At 43.2% G+C, this 21927-nt stretch overlaps 1 protein-coding gene across 1 annotated transcript in view; it reads right to left on the bottom strand.

The window, feature by feature from the left end:
• mcm3 (minichromosome maintenance complex component 3) overlaps positions 1–21927 on the bottom strand; it is a 45112-nt gene that overhangs the window by 5393 nt on the left and 17792 nt on the right. The window contains exons 11-16 of the mRNA XM_048536784.2: positions 21633–21759; positions 7078–7228; positions 4375–4515; positions 2340–2434; positions 1788–1900; positions 840–930 (exon numbers count right to left, since the gene is read on the bottom strand). Coding sequence (XP_048392741.1) covers positions 840–930; positions 1788–1900; positions 2340–2434; positions 4375–4515; positions 7078–7228; positions 21633–21759 — 718 coding nt within the window. The remainder of the gene's footprint in view (positions 1–839; positions 931–1787; positions 1901–2339; positions 2435–4374; positions 4516–7077; positions 7229–21632; positions 21760–21927) is intronic.

Raw genomic sequence — 21927 nt, 5'->3', positions numbered from 1 at the left:
TTTGGGAAGGGGATAGCAGTGGGCGGTGTGAGGTTGGGGGAACAATGAGGTTACATCCCTCCTGCGTCTACCATGTTCAGTCCTGTTAAGATTTTATAAGTCTCTTCTGAACCACATGCAACAGCCTTCCTTTTGTTAAGAGACCAAAACTGCACACAGTATTCAAGCTGTGATCCCAATGCCCCACATAACTGAAGGAGAACATCCTTGTTTTAATGTTCAATTGCTCGCACGTTAACAGACAACATCCCATTAGCCTTTTTGATTATTTGCAGTACCTCTATATTAGCATTTCATGGCTCATGTGCCCGAATGTCCACATCCCTCTGCACCTCAGTACTCTCCATTTAAACATCACTGCTTTTTATTCTTCCTTACAAAGTGAACAACATCACACTTTTACATATTATATTCCACCTACCCGATTATTTTTCATTCACTCAATCTAAACCTGCCTGCAAAATTATGAGGGACATAAACAAAGTAGGCAGAAAGAAACATTTCCCCTTGGAGGAAGGTATCAATGAACGGGGCCAAATATTTAACGTGAGAGGCAAAAGGTTTATTGGAAACGTGAGGAAAAACTTTTCCACCTAGAGGGTGGAGAGAATCTGGAACTCATTGCCAGTAAGGGTGGTCGAAGCAAAAACCCCCACCACATTTCAGAAGTATTCAGATGTGCACTTGCATTGTCAAGGCATACAAGGCTATGGGCCAACTGCTGGAAAATAGACAGCTGTTTTTGACTAGTGTGTATACAACGGGCTGAAGGGCCTTCTTCCAGTGCTAGTAGCCCTAGATGCCTAGTCACACAGTTTCACGAGGCTGATAAGACTCACCTTTGCTCGCTCAATTCAGACTTCTTTGCAGCTTCATCACTGGTGTCCATCTGGTCCTCTGGCTCTAGGGCCTCTGGACTTTGTGGGAGAACTGGGGGTGAGCAAATAACATCAGAGTCTTAAACATAATCTTGGTAAACTACATCTATTGGTTTCCCTTCATCTACCCTACCCCTATCTGCATGCACAAAAAAGCTAACAACTTCATCAAACAGGATTTTCTTTCATAAAACCAGGTGGGTTTTGGCTGATCATAGCTGATCTTTAAAGCGTACTGCTGAAGACCTTCTTAACAGTGATTTCAGTACTGAACCAATGTCTAATTAAATTGCCTGGTTTTCGCCTTCAGCATCTCCTCTCAAGGTTTTTTGGGGAGGGGGGACGCGGGGAAAACAAGAGGACTTATGCCTAAGTGAACACACCTATTGTCCAATGATCACCCATTTCACCTGCCGAGCTTTGAAAGATAGGGATCATCGTTCATGTACAACCACCATTCGTCTAGGAGCACAGCAGAAATGTCCAAACTCAGACCCTCGTACTACTTCAAGTCTTAATTCATGAGAACAGTAAGAAGGGCATTAATAATCAACATACTATCTGAAGTATACAGGACAATTTTACAGTTTGTGTAACACCCAGGAGCTATGCATAGGAACACACAGCTCAGTTTAGGTCACTACTATGCAACCCTGTGACTAGACAAGATAATATCCCTGTCAGATTTAATAGCTAATCATTACCACTTAGCTATTGATTAACCAACCTCAAAGCTGGCAACTGCACTTTTCGACATTATTTGTTTTTCAGTTGCTTAAAAGACTTTGGTTATTAACAGCCAAGTTACCTCTAACTAGGCAATCCAAATGGCAAACAGAAAGCCCACCTCCCCAGTAAAGGCAGGCTCTCAGACACACTGCCTACAGAGAGAAAAGAAATGGGACTTACTATCGGGAGTCTCTCCCTCGGCATCACTGAAGTCATAAGGATCATGTTGCTCACCCTCCTTCAACACCCGTCTCTTTTTCCTGCTTTCACCATCTTTCGCTTGGCTTTTCCTCCTAAGATGAATGGAATTGAGTACTTTATTACATATAGTGTAAACAAACACAATTCTCCCAGTTACTGTCTCACCAACTGAGATGAGGTTTCAGCTTCTTGGGTAGGCATCCATTAATACACAGAAAGAGAAGGCAGCAACCGACGTCAAACGAAAGACTGTGTTGAGCCTGTGCCATGCAAATCTCTCAAAAACTGTCATTTCATTGCATCTGCATTCTGATCAGGAGTGTACTTCACCCTTATAGCAGAGGGCCTCTTCACAAAACAGGACCCCATCTATGAATAGTGAGCTCCTACAGTGTGCAGCAGCAATCAAGAACAAAGATTGATTAAATGAGATGTCTTGGATACACCTTATTTGATGCACACACGTAAACAAGTAATAAAGGCATGAACTTGACAGTACTCTGTGCTCATTCTTGCACTGTATCGTCTTACCTCTTCTTGCTGTCTCCATCATCCTGGATTACCTCTTCGTCCTCAGTTTCAACATCACTCTCTTCTTTGCGACGTTTCTTCTCTTTCTCCAAAACCTACACAAAATATAACATTAGAGCTCGATGTCTGGCTGAGAATGTGAAGACTCTTCTGCAATTGGATCGCCGTGGCAGAAATAGAATCAGATCAGCAGTACATCTGGGCTGCTCTTATTAATATGAAACAAAACTACAGGGTGTGATAATAATTGGCATTCCCTTCAGCATGTTGATACACACAGCTCAAAACATTTAACCCAGATTCTTCTTCTACAACGTTGGCATGTTGTTGAGCTGCAACCTCCCTCCAAGATACACAATGTTCTGAACTAAAAATATGTGACCCTTTCTTCAGGGTCGCTCAGTCCAAGTCTTGGAATTCGCTTCTTAATAGCCCAACTTCAGTGGCTCACTACAACCAGGGCAACAAGAGATGGGTTATAAATACTGGCCCAACCAGTGACATCCACATCCCATGCACGCTGCTCTCAAGCACCCTTTTAATATTCTCCTTGGGTGCATCACTTGTTGAATGCTGTGATCCAATCTAAGATAATTAACAAACACTGATACAAGGCAGCATTCTAGCAAGAGTAAAACTCAGGGGTAAAACCAATTAAAATGCCATAATGCTTTGATTCCTTAATCATCCTTTACTGCTAATGTCTTAAAAAGCAACACAGTGAATGTGGTTGGAAAACTACTCTGAAGCCAAAGATCATCTGCCACTGGTCATTTACTCAGCGTTACCAACTGAAAATTTCCAGCAGGGTTGGTGCAAGCTGCTATTTTTGACCTGCTTGTAAAAGAGCTCAAATCTAACGCGATTTGTACAATGTATGTGAAACTAACACAGAGTTGATCAGTCTTGGATTATTATACCACTAGAAGCAGCCAACATCGATCACCCACTCTGTAGTGATTGCAACAAGGTCAGTTAGGTGGACCTCACAGAATACTAACTGCCTGACTGAACCAGATTATCAGCCCCATTTGGACAGCCCTGGCTGACTGACATAAACAGGAGTGCCAGCCATCCTGACACCGACAGCTGGCTCTGCAGCAACTCAATCAGTGTCAAGGACTTTCCATTTGTAAATAAATGGCGACACGGTGATGGGATACCAGCCTCTGTGAAGCTATTTCATACTTGACACTTCAGGCTGAAGATTAGTGCAAAGGATAAAGCTGAAATATTTTCAGTAATATGCTGGGCTCCCCCTATCTTTGAGAAGGTTTAATTTATGTAGTAATGAGGCAAAACTACAGTTTAGATCTGATCCATTCATTGTAGGATTACTTTGCCTGCCAAACAGCATAAATGATAGACAGGGCTATCAGTCCTGCTTGGCAGCTTCACTTCACTTAGGCATGTTTGCTGCTGTTCCTGGCATGCCCGCTTGCACTCTCTATTGAGCCAAAGTTGATCTTGGTTCTGAAGAAGAGTCACTGGACCCAGAAGACTAACTCTGTTTCTCTCCACAAATATTGTCAGGCTGCTGAGTTTTTCCAGCAATTTCTGTTTTTATTTCCAATTTACAGAATCCACAATTCTTTTTGTTTTTATCTTCTTGCTGGGGGGGGGGGGGCAAGGTGTTTTCTATTACAATCAGTGCACTGATTCCAATGATGTCACCATAGCACAATGCTACCCAAACTTTCTCCCACTAGGACTTTAATTCGAGGCTTGAAAGTAGAAAAGTAGTGCAGAATCTCTGAAACTCCAGGACAGCTCATCATCCCACTTGAGGTCCCATCTCCTCCCACTTTGGGAAACTGCCACTACATAAGAATGTGAGAAATAAGGAGCAGTAGACCTTTCCATCTTGCTACACCATTGAAGGAGATCATTGCTCACCTGATCTAGACCTCGACTCACTTCAGTGTTACAATTGTCTATAGTCCGCATTATCAGAAACACTGGCGCACCAGAAATTAAGTCCTCAGTAACTGTGGAGTGCACTGTTAAAATTCCGCTGTAACAGAGATGTTCTCACCTTCTTAAAGTAAGCAAACTGAACCAGCTCAGCTGCTGCTTCTGAATCTTGCATGTCTATTGTCTTGCTCATGCGGGCTTTGGCATGAGCAGTTGACAATCTGATCAATGTCTCCAGAGTTCGGGCTGTGACAGGTGAAGTCTGAATTGGGTGAATGGGTGGGTGGGTGAATGGTGGAGGGGGAAGAGAGAGAGAGATAAAATATGCTAGTTAAACCACAGCTTGCATGAAGAATTCACTTTTCACTCTAGAAAACAACAATGTTGTCGAGGAGAACACTGAGATACAGGCTACTAGACTAGGTGGGATTGAGGTTCACACGGAAGAGATATTAGAAATCCTTCAGAAGGTGAAGATAGATAAGTCCCCTGGGCCGGATGGGATTTATCCTCGGATCCTCTGGGAAGCCAGGGAGGAGATTGCTGAGCCTTTGGCATTGATCTTTAACTCGTCATTGTCTACAGGAATAGTGCCAGATGAACTGGAGGATAGCAAAGGTGGTTCCCCTGTTCAAGAAGGGGAGTAGAGACAACCCTGGTAATTATAGACCAGTGAGCCTTACCTCAGTTGTTGGTAAAGTGTTGGAAAAGGTTATAAGGGGTAGGATTTATAATCATCTAGAAAAGAATAAATTGATTAGGGATAGTCAGCACGGTTTTGTGAAGGGAAGGCCGTGCCTCACAAACCTTATTGAGTTCTTTGAGAAGGGGACCAAACAGGTAGACGAGAGTAAACCGGTTGATGTGGTGTATATGGATTTCAGCAAGGCATTCAATAAGGTTCCCCACAATAGGCTATTGAACAAAATGCGGAGGAATAGAATTGTGGGAGATATAGCAGTTTGGATCGGAAATTGGCTTGCTGAAAGAAGACAGAGGGTGGTAGTTGATGGGAAATGTTCATCCTGGAGACCAGTTACTAGTGGTGTACCGCAAGGGTCGGTGTTGGGTCCACTGCTGTTTGTCATTTTTATAAATGACCTGGATGAGGGTGTAGAAGGATGGGTTAGTAAGTTTGCAGAGGACACTAAGGTCGGTGGAGTTGTGGATAGTGAGGAAGGATGCTATAGGTTGCACAGAGACATAGATAAGCTGCAAAGCTGGGCTGAGAGGTGGCAAATGGAGTTTAATGCAGACAAGTGTGAGGTGATGCACTTTGGTGGGAGTAACCGGAAGGCAAAGTACAGGGTTAATGATAAGATTCTTAGTAGTGTAGATGAGCAGAGAGATCTCGGTGTCCATGTGCATAGATCCTTGAAAGTTGCCACCCAGGTTGACAGGGCTGTTAAGAAGGCATACAGTGTTTTGGCTTTTATTAATAGCGGGATCGAGTTCCGGAACCAAGTGGTTATGGTGAAGCTATACAAAACTCTGGTGCGGCCGCACTTGGGAGTATTGTGTACAGTTTTGGTCACCGCATTATAAGAAGGATGTGGAAGCTTTGGAAAGGGTGCAGAGGAGATTTACTAGGATGTTGCCTAGTATGGAGGGAAGGTCTTACGAGGAAAGGCTGAGGGACTTGAGGCTGTTTTCAGTAGAGAGAAGGTTGAGAGGTGACTTAATTGCAACATATAAAATAATCAGAGGGTTAGATAGGGTGAATAGGGAGAGCCTTTTTCCTAGGAAGGTGACGGCGAGCACGAGAGGGCATAGCTTTAAATTGAGGGGTGAAAGATGTAGGACAGATGTCAGAGGTGGTTTCATTACTCAGAGAGTAGTAAGGGAATGGAACGCATTGCCTGCAATGGTAGTAGATTCGCCAACTTTAGGTACATTTAAGTCGTCATTGGATAAGCATATGGACATACGTGGAATAGTGTAGGTTAGATGGGCTTCATATCGGTATGGCAGGTCGGCACAACATCGAGGGCCGAATGGCCTGTACTATGCTGTAATGTTCTATATATGTTTCTATATCAAGCTATGATAGAGTGAACATGCACTGTCTAACACACATGACACTGACTACTGGAATGGGGACAGATGAGGCAAAGAGTAGGAGGAAATCAAATGCAGTGGCATTTTACTTTGAAACTATTCACCTTTAAAATAGAATGGCAATGGAACAGCTTGGCAACCCAATCCCTCATAAAAGGCAAGTGTGGGATAGATGGACAAAATTCCAGCTGTTATCAAGAATGTGTCTGACGTTACAGTAACAGAAGTATCCAAGCACAAAATTGAGTGTGTGAAATAGGCCTCCCCTCCCCTTCCTAAAAAGGAACCTGAAAAACCACTGCTTAATGATACAGGCTTCCAGGACATGGCAACATGAAGAAATGCTCTGAAGTGGATGACATACCTACAAGGAGTAGGTTGACTCAACAAGTTACCAAGAGCCACTACAGCACAAACATGGCCAAAGCAGGGCTGTGGGATCAGCTGATCATAATGGTCGAGAGCCTTTTTTCATAAATATCACCCTCTCTCACACAAGCAACATCGAGGTAGGCATGATTAACCTAGCAGCAGCCACCAGCATACAGCATTCCCCACTTCACGTGCACAACACAAGCATCAAACAAGGGGCCTCAACATGCCTACTCCATGAACCCACAAAGCTCTGAAGGACAGCACTCATATCCAGATACCTGGGACTCGCCAGCAAGGTGTGCAGCAACATAAAGAAAGATGAGTAGGAAATAAGTGAAATAGCTTCAAAGAATTCTTTGCGAAAAGCTAGTGATATAACTAATCCACAAACCCGAGCAACATCAGAACTCATCTGGTCCTGATTGCGCAGATTGGAGTATTGCTCTGCAATGTAATTTGCTGCCTCAGAAGTGAGCACAGGTTTAACAATCTTTGCGACGTGGATGTACTTCCGCATGAACTCCAAGCTGACAATCTTCTCCCTGCAACACAAGAGCGTTAAGAAGGTCATGTGGTTATCACACCAAGTTAGACAAAGGTACCAGCAACATCAGCAGCAATAACAAAGCAACATCCATTGTTGATCACTGGCTGTTGAGGGGAAAGTCAACCAGAAAAAGGGTTTCTGGTAAGTGTTTGTGAATGGTCATGTTGTTCTATTGGCAGCGACAGAACATTTTGAACTGAAAAATAATAGATTAAGATACTTTTTAGATGATATGAAGTTAAATACAGTGGGAGTCTGAAAGAAGATGGTGTCTCGGGAGCAAAGATCTTTAAAATGTCACAAACAGGTTTTTGTTTTTATTCATTCATGTGGCTAAGATGTGGGTGTTGCTAGCTGGGCCAGCATTTATTGCCCATCGCTTGTTACCTTTGAGAAGGTTCAGGTGAACTGCCTCCTTGAAACACTGCAGTCCAGCTGCTGGGTTGACCCACAAAGCCCTCAGGGAAGGAATTCCAGAACATAATATAATGCAGAACATATCCAAGTACAGAAAATAATCAAGAAAGCCAATGGAATGCTGGTATTTATATCTAGATGGCTGGAGTACAAAGATGCAGAAGTTATACTACAGCTATACAAAACACTAGTTAGACCCCACTTGGAGTATCGGGTTGCAGCTCTGGACACCAAACCTTGAGGACATATTCATCTTTGTGGGAGTACATCGTAGGTTTACAAAAATGATATCTGTACTTCAGGGTTTAAATTTGAGGAGAGATTATGCGTATTAGGCCTGTTTTCTCCAAAATTTAAAAGGTTAAGGAATGATCTAATTGAAGTCTTCAACATGCTAACAGTGTACGGTGAGTTTATATATCTGATGACATTCATTTTTGAGGACCATGAGCATTAGTGTGACATTTCCCATAGCAGCAGCTCCAAAGACTCTTGTACACCATTTAATTTGAATTGAAATACAGTAATGCCAGGTAGCACTGTTTCCACAAAGATCTTGGGGTGGTTACCCCAAAAGTAAATGTACCCAACTACTGAAACTTCCCCAACACTCTCATCCTGCAGGATATTTCTAGCATTTTCTGCTTTATCCTTAAACAAGTAAAAATCTGAACAGAGAGGGGTATGGAACAATAGCACCAACAGCCCCCAACTAACAGAACTGCAGAAAAAACTCATAAGACCTCCTCACAGTCACAGATTCCTGATTTTTGTGGAGTTTATTTTGTTGAAACAACCCTTTTGCTCACATTGAGGATCTTCACAACCAGTCTGGCCAAGAGATTCTGATTCAAGGTTTATCTGGGTTCCTCCACATGAGTTGTATGCCTAGCTCTCAGAGTTACTCAATTAACAACGCACAAGGCCACTTACTTTATTGAACCGGCCATGAGAAGCTGCTGCAACAGGCACTTAATTTATAAAAACTGTACCTACTTAAAGCTTGCTGAATTCCAGGACACCATCAGAACAAGCCATATCCCAAACTTTTACAGGCCAATCAGCCTCAAATCCTTTCCAAAATAGAAAAGCCTCCAGTTCTGATGTCATTCTGGTAAATCTCTTCAATACTTCTCCAGTACCTCTACTGGTCAGGTCAGATTCTTTTCAAGATCAAAAGTGTGACAAGTTTTTCAATTCATAACCAGCCACAAGTTTTGCTTTATCTGCATTTAACTGATGGATATCATGAGACAATTGTGCAATGCTATTTCCTGTAAATAAATCAATTAAAAGTCATAAGTAGTGAAGTGTTTTGCTGGCTATAAAGAGGGGCACAGTGATGCTGTCTAATCCTTTGTGTATAAATTTCAGTAAGGTTAACATAAAACTGCAACACCACCTCCATGCAGGATACATGTATTCTCAGTGAGACCTGGAACAGACAACAGACTTTTCCAGAGTTCAATCGTAAGAAACTATCTCCTTTATAAAAAGATAAAAAAAGCTCACAGCTCCTCCTACTCCCAGTAATGAGTATTCCCCTCACACCTACAAGATGGACACAAAAACAACTAAAGTACAACAGAATTCCAAGCTATTACGTACAAACCTCAAACTAAATTATAGCTGACCTTGTACCTGAATTCTACTTTCCCACACAAGTCCCATATTTCTCAATCTCAAGAAACCAAAAGAAAAGGATGACTTCATCTGAACACAGAGCAACTACATTGCATTTGGAATTACTTTTCCACTTTGTCACTTTCCAGCGCAGAACTGTAACATTTCTAAAAGGAGGGATAGTTTCGAAGTTTTTTTTTAAACCTTGAACTGACGAGGTCAGGTGCTCGAACCCCAGATTTAAGGGAGCAACAATAGACTGCTGCATGATAAAAGGAGTGCTGTGTGGTCTTGACTCTTAATGATGATCTCCAAGGTACAGTTTCTATGGCAGTGCCTCAAAATCTGCACTGTTTTCCCCACAGTACAAGTCATCACTCACTTTGTAATTTAGCATTTTTGTATCTGTCTTGATGGGTGCGAGACAGAAAGTCCGAACTGCATGTTTCTTCTTGTGGTGATCAGAGGCAGAGGACATATATGGGGATCTCACTGCTAAAAATAACGGTCAAGGTAAATAGCACACGTACATTTAAAAGGGGAAGCTGGATAAACGTAATGCAGAAAGGATTAGAAGGGTCTGTTGATGGCCTGAAATGAAGAGAGAATGGAATGAAGCTTGTATGAAGCAGAATGCCTGGTGTGGGCAGGGGAGGGGAAATGGGAAACTTTGGAAGAAGACATTTACTGCGTGGAGAGAACAGCCCATGTTCTAGCACAACTCTTCTCCAATCTTCAGGTGGCAAACAGCCTGTGCAAGTTGATGCTCAACAGCACCGGGGTACAATTAAAATGCAAGCAGAAAAGTAGCTTTGATACTTGGAGAGAGGCAAATGTAATTCCTCTCTTCAAGAAAGGAAATAGAGAAATCCCCGGCAATTACAGACCAGTAAGTCTCACGTCTGTCGTCTGCAAGGTGTTAGAAAGGATTCTGAGGGATAGGATTTATGACCATCTGGAAGAGCATAGCTTGATTAAATGCAGTCAACACGGCTTTGAGAGGGGCAGGTCATGCCTCACAAGCCTTTATCGAGTTCTTTGAGGATGTGACTAGAAAAGTTGATGAGGGTCGAGCTGTGGATGTGGTGTATATGGACTTCAGCAAGGCATTTGATAAGGTTCCCCATGGTAGGCTCATTCAGAAGGTCAGGAGGAATGGGATACAGGGGAACTTAGCTGCCTGGATACAGAATTGGCTAGCCAACAGAAGGCGGCGAGTGGTAGTAGAAGGAAAATATTCTGCCTGGAAGTCAGTGGTGAGTGGGGTTCCACAGGACTCTGTCCTTGGGCCTCTACTGTTTGTAATTTTTATTAATGACTTGGATGAGGGGGTTGAAGGATGGGTCAGCAAGTTTGCAGACGACACGAAGGTTGGAGGTGTCATTGACAGTATAGAGGGCTGTTGTAGGCTGCAGCGGGACATTGACAGGATGCAGAGATGGGCTGAGAGGTGGCAGATGGAGTTCAACCTGGATAAATGCGAGCTGATGCATTTTGGAAGGTCGAATTTGAAAGCTGAGTACAGGATTAAGGATAGGATTCTTGGCAGTGTGGAGGAACAGAGGGATCTTGGTGTCCAGATACATAGATCCCTTAAAATGGCCACCCAAGTGGACAGGGTTGTTAAGAAAGCATATGGTGTTTTGGCTTTCATTAACAGGGGGATTGAGTTTAAGAGTCGTGAGATCTTGTTGCAGCTCTATAAAACTTTGGTTAGACTGCACTTGGAATACTGCGTCCAGTTCTGGTCGCCCTATTATAGGAAAGATGTGGATGCTTTGGAGAGGGTTCAGAGGCGGTTTACCAGGATGCTGCCTGGACTGGAGGACTTATCTTATGAAGAGAGGTTGACTGAGCTCAGTCTCTTTCCATTGGAGAAATGGAGGAGGAGAGGCGACCTAATTGAGGTCTACAAGATAATGAGGGGCATAGATAGAGTTGATAGCCAGAGACTATTTCCCAGGGCAGAAATGGCTAGCACGAGGGGTCATAGTTTTAAGCTGGCTGGAGGAAAGTATAGAGGGGATGTCAGAGGCGGGTTCTTTACACAGAGTTGCGAGAGCATGGAATGCGTTGCCAGCATCAGTTGTGGAAGCAAGGTCATTGGGGTCATTTAAGAGACTGCTGGGCATGCATATGGTCACAGAAATTTGAGGGTGCACACATGAGGATCAATGGTCGGCACAACATTGTGGGCTGAAGGGCCTGTTCTGTGCTGTACTGTTCTATGTTCTATGATACTGAGATCAGTAGAGACCATTGATCTCGACTGATCTTTATCTAACAATTAGACGCAGAGCAACCCAACAGCAGGTTTGCTTGAAGCTCTTAAAAATTTTGAAGGGTTCACAAGGTTTAGAAGGGGAAAACTGTTCGGTCAATAATTGGAGGTCACATGTTCAAGATGCTTGGCAGAAGAACGACAGAAGACAAGAAAAATACTCAAAGCAACAAGCAAGAGGATTAGGAATACACTGTTTGGTATGATCAATGATACAGTTTAAATAGCAGCCTTCCAAAAAAGGGGCTGCTACGATACTAAACAGATGACATTGCAGATAGAAGCACTGACTGATTCTTCTTAAAAAGGGCCAGCACAGATCCTATGCATCAAGATTCCACACTGTTTCTTCTTACTTAACTTACTAACCCCTTCCATCTGGTTCAAATGACTTATAAATTCAGAGAGTCCAGGTCTAAACTACAACTGCTTAGCAACTGACTACCCATGTACGACCACCAAATGAGCAGTTGCTTTGAATAATTTATAATGGATGTTGATTAGCTATTCTGAACCCAGGCTCTCGGAGTAAGACAATTCAAAGCCAGCCAATGCCACAGTAACTCACTGCCCAGACCACAAAGTGAGTCAGTCTGTGCTGCAGGTCCAGAGGATGCAAGTTTTTCTATTCAGCACTTTATAATCTGATAACTAGGTGCAGACTTCGCTGATATTTAAACCACACAATAGATCACTAGCTTTGATTCCACTGTTTTTGGCATACAGAGGATGTCCAGGTACCACTACTAAAATTAGTCAGCAACACACATTCACTATCCTTCCTGCTTTGTTCAATTGATGCAACTTATAATTAAATGTCACACTATACAAGTGTGTGTATCAACAGCCCAGTAATTTGCCCAAAGCCACAGGACATAATAAAACATCTGGAATTATCAATATAATCATTGAAACCATTTTAATACTGGGAGAAAGGATCAGATAACCAGTAAATACAATTATTTTACAGGAGATTGACAGGTCAGAGGTGGTAATTCAGTCCCTCAGTTGGCAAATTCAAAGATTAAATCAAGATGTTTTGATCTACATGTGACTGATAACAGCCAAATGCAAGAACATAAGAAATAGGAGGCGGCGTAGGCCAACTAGCCCATCGAACTTGCTTGATCATTATGGGTGACCTTCTTGTGGACTGAGCTCCACTTACCTACCCACTCACCACAACTCTTAATTCCCTTACTGTTCAAAAACCTATCTTTGGTTTAAAAGCATTCAATGAGGTAGTCTCAACTGTTTCACAGGGCAGGGAATTCCATAGATTCACAACAGTTTGGATGAAGCTCCTCCTCCTTAAACTCAGTCTGAAATCTGCTCCTCCTAATTTTGAGGCTAAGCCCCCAGTTCTAGTTTCACTCACCAGTGGAAACAACCTCAATACAATGTGGAGCTGGAGGAACACAGCAGGTCAGGCAGCATCGGAAGAGCAGGACAGTCGATATTTCAGGTTGGTACCCTTCACCAGGACTCGGAGAGGGAAGGGAGCTGGGAAATAAATAAAGGGGAGGGTGGGGCCAGGGGTAGGTAGGTGTGACGGCGATAGGTGAATGCAAGTACAGTTAGTGAGGACTGGTCAATTGGAAGTGTTGGGCGGATAGGTGGGCAAGGACAGGTTGTGTCAGGTCAAAGAGGCAGCGTCGGGGGTAGGGGATATTTTGAAACCGGTGAATTCTATGTTGAGGCCACTAGGCTATAGGCTCCCGAGGTGGAATAGGAGATGTTGTTAGTCCAGTTTGCATGTGGCGTTATTGTGGCACTACAGAAGGCCAAGGATGGCTGAGTGGAAACAACCTGTCTGTTTCTATCTTTATTTATCCCCTTCATAACTTTATACGTTTCTATAAAGATCACACTCCCCCTCCTCATTTTAGCAAATTCCAATATCGTCCCAGTCTACTTAGTCTCTTCTCATAAGCCAGCCCCCTCAACTTCAGAATCAACTTAGAGAACCACCTAGGATACATAGTTACAATCAAACTGTTCAAACAAGTCATAGGGGTCTCCTGGTGCAGTTGCAATATCTCTACTTCTGGATGAGGAAACACCCAGGTTCAAGTCCCACATACTCCAGGAAGTGTATAAGTTCTCTCTGAACAGGCCAATTAGAAAATTATTTCAGACATGTTATTAACACCTCTGGAGAAGTGCAATTTCAGGAGGTAAAGAAAACATGGCACAGTGGTTAGCGCTGGTGTCTCACAGCTCTAGGGATCCTGGTTTGATTCCAGCCTGTCTGCTTGGGTTTCCTCCGGCTGCTCTGGTTTCCTCCAACAGTCCAAAGATGTGCAGGTTAGCTGGACTGACCTTGGTAAACGTGCAGTTACAGTATAGGGTCGAGGGCAGGTTGTGAGCGAGATGCTCTACGGATGGTCAGTGCAGACTCAATGGGCCAAATGGCCTTTTCTCGCATTGTAGGGATTCGACAAACACTGCGCCACAAGGCCGACAATGCGGCGGAGGGAACAGGGCAAGCAAGAGAGGAGAAATTCCCAACGTTCTGCAACACTTGGAATTTCCACTGCAAGATGTTTCAGAAGTTGCAATACCGCTGAAACACTCAGCTACATCATCCAGTTCCAGGAAGCTTCTCAGTTACATCACAGCTCCGGCAGGCTTGCTCCATCACATGATCACAAACCACTAAGGCTTCAGTAAACAACATTACCCACTCATTCTGAATTACTCAATGCGACAATACAGGAACACCACACTCAGACCATCGAAAAATACACTGATTAGATGCTTCACAAGAACTGTGAAGTATGATTCCCCCGGTCTTTCATGCTATTATCTAAACACCTTATTTCTTACAACACAGCAAGCTGACAGAAATCTAACAGGCTGTTTCATGAACCTTTAAATGCTGTGGTTCCAATGTGCTCCTCAAAATTTATCTTTTAAAGGGCAAACACTGCTTTCAGGGCAAGTTAAGTTTCCTCTGGGTGCTCTGATTTCCTCCCACAATCCAAAGATATGCAGGCTTGGTGGATTGGCCATTCTAAATTGCCCACAGTGTTCTGGGACGTGTAAATTAGGTGGGTCAAAGAGGGATGGGTTTGGGTGGGTGCTCTGAGGTTTGGTGTGGACTTGTTGGGACAAAGGGCCTGTTTCTACACTGTAGGGATTTTATGATGTATGATCTAATTTGTGCACAGAAAGGTCCCACAAATAGCAATGAGACAAATGCAGAGTTTAGTACTTATTACAGATATCGGTTAGGGGTGAAGATTGACAGGCCATCGTCAATAGCATCCTCAGACCTCTCATCCCACTCTCTCTCAGCACTACCCAGGAAGTGTCAGCATGCATTCAGTGCTCAAATGTGATTAGAATCCATGGACTTCAGACTTACTGGAAATGGAGATTCTTGAGAAATTAAAATTATTTTCACTGCAGGTGGTTAAGGATTGGTAACCTTGAAGATATCACAGAACAATGTTCCAGATGAATAAGGTTTGATAAGGTTCCCTATGGTAGACTGATGGAGAAAGTGAAATCACATGGGGTCCAGGGTGTGCTAGCTAGATGGATAAAAAAAACTGGCTGGGCAACAGGAGACAGAAAGTAGTAGTGGAAAGGGGTTTCTCAAATTGGAGACCTGTGACCAGTGGTGTTCCACAGGGATCTGTGCTGGGACCACTGTTGTTTGTGACATACATAAATGGTTTGAAGGAAGGTGTAGGTGGTCTGATGACCAAGTTTGCAGATGACACGAAGATTGGTGGAGTAGCAGATAGTGAAAGGGACTGTCAGAGATTACAGCAGAATATAGATAGACTGGAGAGTTGGGCAGATAAATGGCTGATAGAGTTCAATCCGGGCAAATGTGAGGTGATGCATTTTGGAAGATCAAATTCAAGAGCAAAATATACAGTAAATGGAAAAGCCCTGGGGAAAATTGATGTAGAGAGATCCGAGTGTTCAAGTCATTGTTCCCCGAAGGTGGCAACGCAGGTCAATAGGGTGGTCAAGAAGGCATATGGCATGCTTTCCTTCATCAGACAGGGTATTGAGTACAAGAGGTGGCAGGTCATGTTACAGTTGTATAAGACTTCAGTTTGGCCACATTTGGAGTACTGCGTACAGTTCTGGTCGCCACATTACCAAAAGGATGTGGATGCTTTGGAGAGGGTGCAGAGGAGGTTCACCAGGATGTTGCCTGGTATGGAGGGCACTAGCTATGAAGAAACGTTGAGGAGATTAGGATTATTTTCATTAGAAAGATGGAGATTGAGGTGGGACCTGATTGAGGTCTACAAAATCATGAGGGGTATAGACAGGGTGGACAGCAAGAAGCTTTTTTCCCCAGAATGGGGGACTCAATTACTAGGGGTCATGAGTTCAACATGACAGGGGAAAAGTTTAAGGGAGATATGCGTGGAAAGTTCTTTGCACAGCAGAGTGCGATTGTAGAGGAGACGCAGTTACCTGATTGCGGCCTATGGGTCAGAAAGCTGAGGATCTGGCTGCAGAGGACAGCGCCAAGATCAAGGTTACATCGTTTTGAGAGAAGTCTGGAGGAGATAATGGCACTGAAGGCAGAGCTGTAGTCAATGAGCAGCGGTCTGACATAGGTGTATTTGTTGTCCAGATGTTCTTGGGATGAGTGCAGGACTAGGGATAAAGCATCCTCTATGGATTTGTTACATCGGTAGGCAAACTGTAGGGAATTGAGGCAGCATGGGAGACTGGAGGTGATGTGGGTCAAGACAAGCCCTTCGAAGCACTTAATGATTACTGAAGTCAGAGCTATTGAGCTGTAGTCATTAAGGCATACTGCATGTGTTTTCTTGGGTATGGGGATGATGGTGATCTTCTCGAAGCAGTTAGAGACTTCAGCTTGTAGGACGGAGAGGTCGAAGATGTCGGTGAATATTAGAGACATAACACCATAAGACATAGGAGTGGAAGTAAGGCCATTCGTCCCATCAAGTCCACTCCGCCATTTAAATCATGACTGATGGGCATTTCAACTCCACTTCCCTGCCGCTCCCCGTAGCCCTTAATTCCTTGTGAGATCAAGAATTTATCAATCTCCGCTTTGAAGACATTTAAACGTCCCGGCGCTCCATGGCAATGAATTCCACAGGCCCACCACTCTCTGGCTGAAGAAATGTCTCCTCATTTCCATTTTAAATTTACCCTCTCCAATTCTAAGACTGTGCTCACGGGTCCTAGTCTCCCCGCCTAACAGAAACAACTTCCCAGCGTCCACCCTTTCTAAGCCATACATTATCTTGTAAGTTTCTATTAAATCTCCCCTCAACCTTCTAAACGCTAATGAATATAATCCCAGGATCCTTAGCCGTTCATTGTACATTAAACCTAGCATTCCAGGGATCATCCGTGTGAATCTCCGCTGGACATGCTCCACCGCCAATATGTACTTCAAGGTGCGGGGCCCAAAATTGGACACAGTATTCTAAATGGGGCCTAACTAGAGCTTTATATAAAGTCTCAGAAGCACATCACTGCTTTTATATTCTAACTCCCTTGAGATAAACAACAATATTACATTCACCTTCTTGATCACGGACTCTACCTGCAAGTTAGCCTTTAGAGAATCCTGGACCAACACTCCCAGCTCCCTTTGTACTTCTGCTTTATGAATTTTCTCACCGTTTAGAAAACAGTCCATGTCTGTATTCTTTTTCCCAAAGTGCAATATCTCTGCCTGTTGGGTTGCACAGGATCTGAATGCTCAGCCGGGGACACTGTCTGGGCCTGTCGCCTTCTGTGGGTTGACTCTCAGGAATACTGATCGGACTTCTCAAACGGTTACAGAGGGAACTGGCCTGTCTGGGGCTATTGGGGCAGGTGTCGCCATGCTGGTGTATTCTGCCCAAACCAAGTATAGAAAGCATTGAGCGTGTCAGGGAAGGATGTGTCATTGTCCGCTATCTTACATGATTTCATTTTATATCCTATGACGCCATTTAGGCCTTGCCATAGATGGCTGGATTCTGTTTGATAGGTTTGGGTCTCTAACTTGGTCCGGTATGGCCCCTTGGCCTCCCTGATGGCTTTTCCTGGATTTTTTGTATTTGTTCAGGTCACCCGACTAGAATGCTGCCCGTCTGGTTTTCAGTAGGGAGTGGATTTCCTGGTTCATCCAAGTTGACGGTTGGGAAACACTCGGATGGACTTCTTTGGTTCACAGTCGTCCTCACATTTGCTAACAAATTCCATGATGGTGGTCTCATATTCGTTTGGGTTTTGGGCTGAACGCCTGAACATGGTCCATTCCAGAGCCCAAGCAGTCCCGGAGACAGTGTTCCACTGTCTCAGACCAGCACTGCACTACTTTTTGTGAAAGATTTTCCTGCTTCAGCTTCTGTATTATTCTATTCAATTACTAGTCTTTTGTTACCGTCATCAAGACAGGGTTCTTGGGGGACAACACAGTGTGGTGCTGGAAGAACGCAGCAGGCCAGACAGCATCAGAGGAGCAGAGATAACAAAGTGTGGGGCTGGATGAACACAACAGGCCAAGCAGCATCTTAGGAGCACAAAAGCTGATGTTTCGGGCCTCCTGCTGTGTTCATCCAGCCCCACACTTTGTTATCTTGGATTCTCCAGCATCCGCAGACTCGCATTATCTCTGAGCATCAGAGGAGCAGACAAGTTGACATTTTGGGTCAGGACCCTTCTTCAGAAATGGGGTTCACCTCAGAGGGCTTGATTCATTAACACTGCCCAGTCAAGTGATGGGAAGTCAACTTGAACCTGATCTAAGTTTCCTACCCGAGTGAGATTAGACAGCTTGAGATCTGCTCTTCATGGAGTTCTAGATCAACACCAACACATTTTTGTGCTGCCTCAGAGGTTGTGTCTGTGTCATTTTATGTAGGAACCTTTGATGGTGAGAGAATCAATATTATGTTTGAAGTCAAACTACATGTAAAGACACATTCATGGAACTTTATAAATGGGCCTCTGGTCCTGCACTTCCCACTTGATGCTGGACACCTAAGTTTTAAAAGGGGAAATTTGTAACTTCCCAGTGAAACTGCAAATATTTCACCGGATAGGAAATCAATAGGATCAGGTAGAACACAATGTTGAAAGCAGCTCAACAATACTTTAGCTTCTTGCTGAAACGGGGATGTCTAGCCAGACTCTGTCCCAAGCATTAAGAGTGACTGAATAATCCTATTTCAGTCAAAAACAAAAATGTTTGAATTTCTTTATTGGTTCATTGAGCAGTAAACTCTTTTTCTGCATGAATGCACCACAGATGGAAATTTGCTTTCACAAGGAAGCTGGTCCATACTACAGACCAGCGGCCAGTAACCTGTCTTTCCAGAAAAAAAGATTGAACAGAAATTTCACCAAGTGTAAAAGATGGCCTACACTGGGGGCTCATGAAAGCAATCAGAGCCCATTATGAGTAAGAAAATAAAACTTCCATAGTACTTCTGCGATGAAAAAGTTTCAAACCCTTGGGCTTACACATCAGGTGAGACACAGGGCTATACCAATCAACATTCTATAATACTTACTCACCCTTACTTCAAGACTATCTACTGCTAAACCCTTCTCTGTGACTATCATTCCCAAATGATATTTCACATCTATCTTGGCTACCTTTTTATTCTGTCCCTCCAGAATGCTGACGGCCTGATGATATCTTGAAGCAATACCCTGAGCAATCATTATAATGCTCACCAACTCACACAGTCTCCAGCCTCCCTGATTTCTCAAATGGAATATTATCAAGCTTGTGTTAAACCTCTGACAATTCACGAAACTTACACTGACCCTAGCCATTTGTCCTTTCATTCCACCATCTGGGGTCAGCCTCAAATGGAACCCATATTCTGTATCGCTTACCCACATTTTTTGGGTTCCTGGCCTCTTTAACCAATTCTCAGGCCCAACCTTTATTTTGTCAACATTACTTTTGTTTGTTTGATTTTCCTTCCGTGGAGCTCTCTGGTGCATTTCAGAAAACACGAGCTGCAAAGATGCCCTACAATTCACTAAATGAAGTCAATTTCCCAAAAGGGCAAAGCTGGCTGAAGGTGACGAAACCCAGCCAAGAGGTGGGTCTGGTACAGGAACCCATTCTCAGATGCTTTTGACACTACAGCTGCCTTTAATGTACTGCTCCTCACCCAGCAGCTTGCAACTGAATAAACTTCATATCCACAAAGTCCTATCACTTTAATCAGTCAAGACAAAGCTTTTCAACATACAGTCTAAACTATTAACTCCTCATCATTACAAGGTATGCCAGTTCTGTACTCTTTAAATATGGTATTTGAAGACAGGGAGTGTACTAATCACTTCATCTCACTATTAGCCAAAGAGCCCATGCAAAATAATTTTCTCAAAGGTTGTGGTGCATCGCTACTACAGAGGTCTTTTATGTGGTTTCATTAGAGAGAATCACTTTTCATTATTAGAGGCACAACAGGATATTCTCAGAAGTCACACAAGTTCAGGCTGAACCATACCTTTTGTAATTGCACAATGTGATGAAATAGGAACATCTTAAACTCATGTACTTTTTTCAATAAACACAGAAACTAATGGTCTAATTCTAGAAAGTCACTTCTTCGCAAGTAGAGTTAATAAGTTCATTCTTTACCATAAGTGCAGCACCACAACCAGATCAGACTGCTTGAATTTCCAATCTAATGCAACATTAAACATGTGAAAGAGATTCAGGCCATTCAGTTCATCAAGCCCTTGACTGTTGACTATATACAATCTGCATGGTGGAAATCCATTCAATGCAATTAAATTATAAAGGAAGAATTCTCACAAATCTTGTCCTGTCCCCACTTGGAAAGCAACAAAGCAGCAGAAGACACTGAACTCCACATCCTTGAGCAAGTAAACATTGCATAGCCAGTCGCCTCTCCACTCATCACTATACCTCTCAATTCCAATTTCCCTACACAGTATTAGTCCAGCTCCTTTTCTTGATGTGTTATTCAAATCATCATCAGTTGCTCACATGTGGGGAAGGAATCATTTGCAGTTTCAGATCAAACTGTCCCTAGAACACTGCAAACAAAGTTCAGTTCAATGACATCTCAATCTAGGACAATTCTGTTCTAGGAAGATCTTCAAAGATGCATTAAACAGCTTGAAATCTAAACATGGTTGGCTAAATCACTCTTGCTATTCCAAGGACAGTCTTTCTGTAGCCCTCAGACTAGAATTAATTCTGGTGAATGGCAAATCGTGTTCAGATACAGGCCGATTGTCAAACACTTTGATAACTGTTCACATTTCTTCAAATAATCAGCATTAAACATTTAGCCCACAAACCTTCTCTTCAGTTCAGGAACCAGTCATTACAAACTATGTTCTCCATCATCTGCAAGCCCCAAGTTAAATTTTAGATCATAAAATGTGGAAGCAGAAGTTGGCCATTCAGTGCATTGAGTCTGCTCTGACAAGTTCCTTGTAAAAGAAAAGGCATTCCTTAGATCAGTGTTCACAAGAACATATGAATGAGCAGCAGCAGCAGACCATTTGCCCCATTCAGTCTCTGTCATCATTCAATAAGATCATGGCTGATCAGATTATTCATCTACCCTGATGGCCTCTCACCCTTTGCTTAGCAAGAATCTATCTTTACCTACACTAAAGATATTCAAACACTTTGCTCAAAGAACAAAGTTCCAAAACCTGTTAACCCTCGGAAAAAAATGTTGATCTGTCTTATACAGGTGACTCCTAGTTCTAGATTCACCCATAAAGAGGAAGCATCTCTTCCAGAAATCCCCTTTGGATTTTACATGTTTCAAACAAAACTCAGATTTCCAAGAGTTTTAATCCATCCTCCTCAAATGGATGGGCATCCAAAGGTGAAAGGTCAATGTACTGATTCAGTTGTGAAATCTTATTCTCCACCATAAATTAAATCAACTGTAAACATCAAGTGTGACATCTTGTGGCAGATCAGAAAACACCAACAGGCTATCCACCTAGAACAGTCTGCACCTTCTCCTGCCTAACTGGATGGTATGGGGTGTTAGCTCGGAAGCTTTTTCAACTACTTGCTTACATGCGCTCTCCGCAGACAATCTCAACGGGCACTTACTTGTGTCTCTTGGCTCCATGTAAAAGGGCATCATGCTTTTCATAAATCTGAAGCTCCTGTTCCTCTTCTTGAATGGTATCAGGATCCTCTGTTGCCAGAATATCAACAGCACTGCCCAGGGGTAAGGCTAAAAAAAGGCAATGATCAGATTTAGTATCAGCAGTGTTGAATCAAGAGATTGAAATCCTTAACCTTCCAACTGCAAACGATCATTTCTCAAACACAAACGACAGGTCCACTATCAGCGACTGATGGTTGGACAGGTAAAAAGTAGAAATCAAACTCTTTCTGACGT

This window comes from Stegostoma tigrinum, chromosome 9 (genome assembly GCF_030684315.1).
Source record: "Stegostoma tigrinum isolate sSteTig4 chromosome 9, sSteTig4.hap1, whole genome shotgun sequence".
Classification (NCBI taxonomy): domain Eukaryota; kingdom Metazoa; phylum Chordata; class Chondrichthyes; order Orectolobiformes; family Stegostomatidae; genus Stegostoma; species Stegostoma tigrinum.
This window is presented reverse-complemented; position numbering and strand designations above follow the sequence as displayed.